The sequence below is a fragment of the Synchiropus splendidus genome, chromosome 2 (assembly GCF_027744825.2).
Source record: "Synchiropus splendidus isolate RoL2022-P1 chromosome 2, RoL_Sspl_1.0, whole genome shotgun sequence".
Taxonomy (NCBI): Eukaryota; Metazoa; Chordata; class Actinopteri; order Syngnathiformes; family Callionymidae; genus Synchiropus; species Synchiropus splendidus.
This window is the reverse complement of record NC_071335.1, coordinates 27,933,157-27,941,074: the sequence shown is the minus strand read 5'-3', so window position 1 is coordinate 27,941,074 and position 7,918 is coordinate 27,933,157. Positions and strand designations below refer to the sequence as shown.

The 7,918-nt window shown below is 44.5% G+C and overlaps 1 protein-coding gene across 1 annotated transcript; it reads right to left on the bottom strand.

Moving 5' to 3' along the window:
• Positions 1-3,092: 3,092 nt before the first annotated feature.
• Positions 3,093-5,314, bottom strand: LOC128753464 (keratin, type I cytoskeletal 13-like). Its single transcript, XM_053855194.1, has 7 exons — positions 4,796-5,314; positions 4,549-4,631; positions 4,306-4,462; positions 4,063-4,224; positions 3,869-3,994; positions 3,385-3,605; positions 3,093-3,316 (listed from the first exon to the last, which is right to left on the bottom strand). Exons 1-7 carry the CDS (start codon positions 5,237-5,239, stop codon positions 3,268-3,270), a joined length of 1,242 nt encoding a protein of 413 aa, XP_053711169.1. The 5' UTR covers positions 5,240-5,314; the 3' UTR covers positions 3,093-3,267.
• Between the last annotated feature and the right edge of the window lie 2,604 nt (positions 5,315-7,918).

Below are 7,918 nucleotides of genomic sequence, written 5' to 3'. Positions count from 1 at the left end.
CACATGTTCTTGCCATAAAAGTGTCATATTTTGATTCAGCCACAACACGTCTGTCTGTGTGATGGGAAGCATCGAACTGAACTTAATTAGAATTCTCCAATGATCCAGCTCTGTGCCAAGCCTGCGGCGTGTCTTCAGGTGGCCCATCGCCAGAATCGTAACGCTGAAAAAAGAAGCAGGGCTGTTGCCAGGTCTTTTGTAGACTCAGCTGCCAACTGTGTCTCTTTTTATCTCCTCCTTATTTACTGCTCCACTGACTTTTCTTTCAAAGCCGGCACTGCCAGTTTATCTTTTCTGATGGTAGTTTATAAAAAGGATCGGCGAGGTGCCGATGTGTAAATCTCCTGACTTGCTTTTACATTCATGTGCTCAAGTTGGATTGCATTCATGGATGTCGGGCACAAAGCAGTCTTACAGTCAAAGCTTTAGACGATCAGAGTTATATACCTCCATTTGCTTTTTCTTTTCCCCCAGGTTAGTTTTATCGAAAAGATGTAAGCTCTAACTTAACCCTTGTTTAATTTAATCTTTTTTTTACCCTTGAAAAATGGACAGTGACTAACTCATGTCCTCACAAGGTCCACACCCGAAGAAGCCTGCCTCTCTCCAAACTTTCACTTGAACTTGGCAACCGCCAGCAACAGTTAGTCAGCTGACCTGACCCCGCATTGAAGTAACTCTGGAGCGAGTGTCAAACTCTTGGAGCGGGTCCAAATCAGGCCCACCTAGTCATTTGATGTTGCCCACAAAACTTAAAAAAAGTATAGTTTCCCATAGTCTGTTAGTAATTAGTATACAATGTAACACTATTCCAGGCTCAGCAAAAGTTAGATAATCTTGTCACACCGCGAGAGTAGCCACCGAGATACTACAAGCTATTATATTATATTCTTACTTCCTGTAACTGTAAATGTAAGTGATGCTCCGCCCATGGCTTAAACTCTTTTTATAAATGTGGTTCCTTCTGTGTGTTGAGTTGATGATGATTCAAGGCTGTAAAAAGTCAGCAGAGTGATGTATTTTGGAACATCAGACGCCCGGAAAGGGAGTACAGTAGTCTATTTCAAAGAGTGACCTTCACCTGAGCCAGCTTTTGAAGGAACAATGCATCCAATTTAAAGTTATTGTTCTTCTCAAAACCAAGAGTTCTAATGGCTTCTTTCTTGCATCATTATCGATAAACAAATATCCATCCATCCATCCAATTTCATCTGCCTATGTTCCAGGCCCGGAATCCTCTTCTGGCTCTTGTAAGAGAATACAGGGTGTTCCCAGGTCAACTCTCCACTGTGACCACTGCAGTGTGTCCGAGGACCTTATGTGAAACACAGTGCTATTGTTTTGAACGTTGAACCCTTCAGGACTTTCGGTATGTTCCTCTTCTGATGTGATTAACTACTGTTCACTGATCAATAGGTCGATATTTTTCCAGATTTTTTTTTTTACCCAGTCAGAAGTAGAGTGTGTATACGTAGAGCGTTTTAATTCCTAAAATACCATTCTGAGTACATGATGTCACTGTTGTTGCACATGGGAAGAACTATAAAACATTCGCTTGTTTTTATTGACTTGTAATGAAGACCTTTTTTGCAAGTGAGTTCGCAGAACTAGGCATTTTTTAAATGGAACAATAACACATGGAGGTGGTGGAATTTATTTGGCATCATTCAGATCAGCTTTTGTGTAAAAGAATTTCTCGCATTATCACTTCACGAAATTCAAGATGAGGAAGTAGTGAGTGTGTATTTCACGTTTGCATATTAGTTTGCATTTTGGAGAGATACTGTTGATCAACAGTCAAACAAGTTAGCAGGTCGAACTTGTTTTGCTTCAATGACAGATCACCGATGCAACATGCAACAGGCAGAAGTTCTGAAGCTGCTGGTGAAAATCATTGCTTGTATTCGTTCTGGCCACATTGGTTCAGATATGAAAGTGAAATGTTGATACTTGTCAGGAAGACCACTACAGCCAAGACTGCTGAAGATGCTGAGAAGGTTGGAGCAGGTCTGAAGAGGAGCAGAAACAAACATAGAGGTTCAAACATTGGACGGAACACCACCCAAAACTCTATTTTAAGTCAATTTGAACATCTGATGAAGAGGTGCATAGAAGAAGAGAGAACTTCTGCCGACCATATGCTCAAACTACACTGAGAAAAACAGACAGCAATCATTATCACGCAGAACTCACTAATACCACAAATTTTTAAAGTGAAAAAAAAGTCTCCTACATGATGTTTGTAGTATAAACACTCCAGAAATATTCGCTAGCATCTATAATAACTGCTTGCTGGAGCCAGCCAATCTTCCATAAATCTCACTCACATTCCTCTCCAGATGAGGAGTGCTGGTTAGAGGGAGGTGTTTTGGTGCTCTTTGTCAGGTTGTTTGGTTCAGCCAGACTGACACTGTGGAGCTTTTGTCATAAACTATCATTATAAGAGGGTGAGGTGCATGAAATGAGACCAAATATGGAGGAGTAGAGCGTTTTCATGGTGCTAGCATTGCAGTGTAAATTCCCCTCGTGCTTCACTCCCACATGCTCTCAGATGGAGTGAGGCCACACTTTGGTTATTTACCATCATTCAAGCTGCATAATGGGAGTCAACGTGCAGCGCTGATATCTTATCCCCAACAATGCGCTCCTTGTTTGCCTCTTTGTTTGCGTTCCCATGTTCTTTCCTTCTAAACTGTGAGTGTGTGTTCTTGTTTCTGGCTGTGTTGAAAACCTCCTGGGCAAAGATTAGTCAACCTTTTGGGCGGGCCTTGCGCCTGCCCAAAACATGGGTCATCTGTGGTGTAAACTTGCACTTTCTTAAACGTTTTATCAACATGAAGCGACACTTCCTGTGCAGCCCCTTTTCCTCTAGACTGTCAATCTTTCCACACTCAACCTGCGCACCATTGTTCACTCTTTTCCTGGAGGAAAAAAAAAACACTCTTACGCAAGACTCATTCCCAACCCCCTCTGACCCTCCATATCCCACCTCCCGGAATGTTACCAATTCCCATGGAAACTGCACAAACACAGTGACCTCATGGAAACAGAGTGAGACTCACGTATATTCTTATGAAAGTCACAAAACACAATTTTAAATTCACCAGCAGTTTTATTTTTCAGACAGTGCCCGCTCACACAAACACACACAAGATGTCTTATCAAACTTTTGTTAATTCATACTTCAAGTTTATTCTTGTGTTGTTTCGGTGTAACAGCTTTTCTTCGTGTGTGTGTGAGAGGACAGCTTGTCCTGCCAGTTGCACCTCATGAGCGTATAGTGGTGATGGTGGTCTTCGAGCCCATGGCCAGGGGTCTACATGTGAGATGAGGAGAAAAAAGTGAATTAAATGTATGGTTGGTTTGAAGGCTGAAGTCTCCTACCTGGACTCCTCTGTTTCCAGCAGACCCCTGTAGGTGGCGATCTCCTGTTCCAGTCTGGTCTTGATGTCGAGCAGCATCTTGTAGTCCTGGCCTTGCTGTTCAATGCTAGCACGCACATTGGCCAGCTCGCCCTCCAGCATGTTGATGGTGTTCTGGTAGCCGGCGAGCATGGCGCTGAAGCGGGCTTCTGTCTCTGCCAGTGTGTTCTCCAGAGCCGCTTTCTGTTGGGCGAGAGAAGAGAAAGATTACAGTTTGCTTTCCTGCTCCTTGTGTGGACTGATCAAGGGCAGCTGGGCGCAGATCGCACCTTCCAGCTCAGCATTCCTTCTAGCTCCTTTAATTCTGCCATGATTTAAGCAGATGTCTCTGAAAGCCTCCCATCCTGTCTAATCTTCGTCCACCCCACCATGCCTCTCTGTTTGTCCTGATAAGAGTTGAGGCTTGTGCTCATATAAGGACAGAGTGAGAGAGGTGTTCTTCTTACCATGCTGAGCTGAGACTGCAGCTCGATTTCCAGGCCTTGCAGTGTGCGCCGAAGGTCGCCGATCTCAGTCTTGGACGTCTGAATGGTCTCTGTGCTGATAGCTACTTCTTTGTTCAGTGTAGCCGACTAAAAGGGAAACGACAGCTGAAGTTAGATGAATGCTGGTTTTAAATTCCTGTGTTGAATGATTTTACCTTCTCGTTGAACCAAGCCTCTTGGTCACGACGGTGTTTGTCTGTGATGGATTCGTACTGGCTACGGATATCCTCAAGAACTTTGTTAAGGTCCTGTTGGGGAGCGGCGTCAACCTCCACGTTGACCTGGCCAGTGAGCTGAGAGCGCATTGCCGCCAGTTCCTGCAACAAAGTCACACGACCACAATGATGCAAAAGTAACTCAAAGTAACTCAACACAGGCCGGTGCGTCACGTGCCACACCTCAGCGTGGTTCTTCTTCAGGTACGCCAGCTCATCCTGCAGGCCCTCGATCTGCATCTCCAGGTCAGCTTTGGTGAGCGTGGTCTGATCCAGGAGGCGGCGCAGGTTGGCGATGTCGGCCTCGACTGACTGCCTCATCATCAGCTCATGTTCAAATCTGATGGGGGGGGGAGGGGAGGGGGAGGAAGCACATCATTTCTGACGCTCTTTGCTTGCTCACTTTGCATGACAAGTTTTGCTTACTTGGTCTTGAAGTCATCAGCTGCCAGTTTGGAGTTGTCAATCTGCAGCAGGATGTTCGCGTTGCTGATGGTGGCTGCGTTGATCTGAGTTGGACGAAAAATGTTAAATAGTTCATTGAAGTACTGAATGAAGGGTAATGTATTCAAGACCTGGTGCATAACCAGCTGCAGCTGACAGTTCAGTCTTTCACCTTTTCTGATAATAATTGACAGCAATACCAGAGGCCAGAAGCTGGAGCACACCATACCTTGTCCTTCAGGTCATTGATGATTGCCCAGTAGTTGCTGTAGTCCCTCTCTGCAGCCGGGCCCTTCTGCTCGTAGAACTCTCTGATCTGCTTCTCCAGCTTGGCATTGGCAGCTTCCAGGGAGCGCACCTTCTCCAGGTAGGTTGCCAGGCGGTTGTTCAGGTTCTGCATGGTGGCCTTCTCGTTCAGGCTCACGTTTGACTGGTCCATGGCGCCCGACAGATCGAATCCAGCAGAGCCACCTCCGTAGGCAGAACCACTACCATAGCCACCTAAGCCACCGCCAAAACCGGAGGAGACTTGGCGGTAAGAGGCGGAGGATATGCGAGGGCTTGTCCTCATGCCATATCCAGAAACACTGTGAGCCTTAGGGGTAGCACTTGATGTGAAGCTGCGGGAAGACCTGGTGATCACAGAAGGTCCCTGGGTGCTGTAGTAAGACATGGCTGCTGATCCAGAGAGCAGACGAGAGAAGGCTAGAGGTCCGTTATCTGAGCAGGAGTGGAGTTTGGTAGTAGGAGGCAGGATCCTGATATAGTGCTGGTCCCGGGGCGGACCTGGGCGGGAGGAGGGATGTGGAGAGGGAGGAGGCGGAGGTAGTTTTCCTCCTCAGTGCACTCGGGCTTGGTCAAACTTTCTTTCTTGCACAGGCTTCAATTGGATTTCTTTCCAGAGTGTGAGTCAGCGTGTCCCTCCACCACTTTTGTCTCTCATGTTCCCATTAAAATCCTGTTCAGTTATCTGTTAAAACTAGTTAAAGAGGGTTTTGTTTCAGTTCAGTGTTCCGCCATGAGTCAATATTTGCATTCTGTGCTGCAAATAATCTGACTTTCTAATGTCAAATGTGCTGCAGCGATCTAAAAAAGCTTATATTTCATTACACCAGACTGTTGTCACTACAGCATTTTGTTCCTAGTCTTGCAATTCACAAATACGGCTTTCTCTTTTGTTTGATTCCACTTTTTATTATTACATGGTAATTAACTAGATCCCTGATGATTGACAGATGCACAAGGACTTTGTAGCCTTGAACAACAACCAGTATTGTGTTAGATACAATCAGTCATGTTTAAGGAATTTGTCAGCACCTCATTGTTCACCATATCACATGAAACATCCCCTCAACCTCTGTATCCTGAGTGTGTGTGCTTGTTCGTCTCTGTGGGTGTTGCACTGTCTGCGAAGGGGATTAGACAAGGGATTGTGAGATAAATGTGTTCGTTTGAGGGCCAAAAGTGTGGGTGTGTTCTTTCTCTCTCTGTGTGTGTGTGAATGGGTTCTTCATATCTCCGTGTTGGACTCAGAACAGTCACTGTGCTCCCAGAGTGCAGCATCTGGTGTCAGATTTGGGGGGGTCACTATCACATGAACAGGGTTTGGCCATGACTTCACTTCTGGAGAATGTGGTTTGCAATTACACATTCTCTTATCTTCGACAAACCCTTGCAACATCAGAATATTTCCCAACTATATTCAAAAACAGGCAGATTTATGAGGAACACACTTGAGACTATGGAGTATGTAAAAGTTTTTGTGTACGTAAACACTGATGCTCTCAGGACATGCTGAGAATCAAGGACTCAAAGTGAAAAATTGCATGTGGCGCCAGTGTGCTGCTATGAATTTGCAACCTGCGGTATTCACTCACAAATTGGTGAGTTTGGGAATAATAATAATAATATCTGTCTTGATGCCATGTTTCTAGTTCATCAACTGTTTATGTTGTTTGACATGGGTCATGTTTTGCTCAAAAAGTCCATGTCGCCAACCATCACTTTCAAAACTGTACACAGTCGCCTTGAATCCATCATCACACTCAAATTAAAGATAAAGATGAGTTCAGTTTCTCACGCTTTTGGATGAACGTAACTCAACTATTTGGAACGGAATGTGCTACAATGGCGAGCCAATGTTCTTGAAACAGATCTTTATTCCGGTGTATCGCCTGTAATATTAACTCTGCAAGAACATACCAATGACAAATTCATATCCTCTGCTGACAAGTAAACAGCATCGTATATCTGCACAATAATACCCAGTGAAGTTGCATAAATTCATAGTGAGTTAACCCCATTTTTCCGGGGAGGAACACGCACTTCCTGCAGCAGCCTCCCTGAGTATATTGAAGAGCATGACAAGGAGATAAAATGTCTGTTGTGTTGGTGCTACTTTTGACCTCAACCTGATGATGGACGTTTACCTGAGAATTATCTCAGACACTCTGAGTCATATTGACTAAGTAACAGCTCGGACACGATCTTGAGGCGCAAAGCTAGGAAAGGCAGCAATGAAATCCATTGTTTTAATCACTTTATTGTTTCGACTCCAAGGTTTCCATTACACTTTTCTACTAAATACATTTTAAATAAAAGCGATTTCTCAAAAATTGTGATTAAGCGCAGCTGTGCTTGTTTCAATCGCAAGTCTTTTTGGGCATTAGCACGGCCGCCCTGGTGAGATCTCATGCCACAACACGTAGCCGAAGGAAGATGGCCGCTCAAAACCTCGTGTGTTGTTACTGTTGCCACTCCACAGTAACGGTTGCCAGTGAAAAACAAAAGATGAAGGCAACAGACCACTGTTCAGAAGCAAAGTTGGTATGTATATAAAGACATTTGGGGGCGATACGTTTCAGTAAAAACATTACAACCTCTCAGCTGTATTTAAAAAGTATTTTGATACTCTGGTTTCTATCAGCTGTTTTTATTGCATTGTTTAGATTTTGCATGTTCCTGGGAATAATGGCAGCCCAGGTACTGACATTGTCTTGTTGGACTCCACACAGATGTGAGGAGACCTGATCAGAGTGTGTCTCAATGGGTCAAGGTGAAATAATAATGCACCATGACTTGGGTTTGGATCTCAGTCTTTAAAGGTAAGGTGACCACAGAGCAGACCTGGGATCAGGCCAAAATAGTGATGGCAGATGGTCGCGCTTTTTCAGAGGCGGCTGAAGTGGTTAGAAAATACATGTTTGAAAAGCTGATGTTTATATTTGAATCATTGATCCAACAGTGTTGTTGTTTGAGTTAATACCTGAGTTGCAACTTGCAGACATGTTATTGTTCATCAAGCCGGCCGACTTTCCCCATCAATCTTGTGTTGAAACTCGAGGATTATGTC

What these genes read in the sequence shown, in the direction of transcription:
- LOC128753464 (XM_053855194.1), bottom strand. Translation starts at nt 5,239, where the DNA reads ATGTCTTACTACAGCACCCAGGGACCTTCTGTGATCACCAGGTCTTCC. An exon ending in TCAATGACCTGAAGGACAAG is followed by an intron (nt 4,632 to 4,795) that starts GTATGGTGTGCT and finishes CGTCCAACTCAG; the next exon opens with ATCAACGCAGCCACCATCAG. An exon ending in TGCAGTCTCAGCTCAGCATG is followed by an intron (nt 3,606 to 3,868) that starts GTAAGAAGAACA and finishes CTCGCCCAACAG; the next exon opens with AAAGCGGCTCTGGAGAACAC.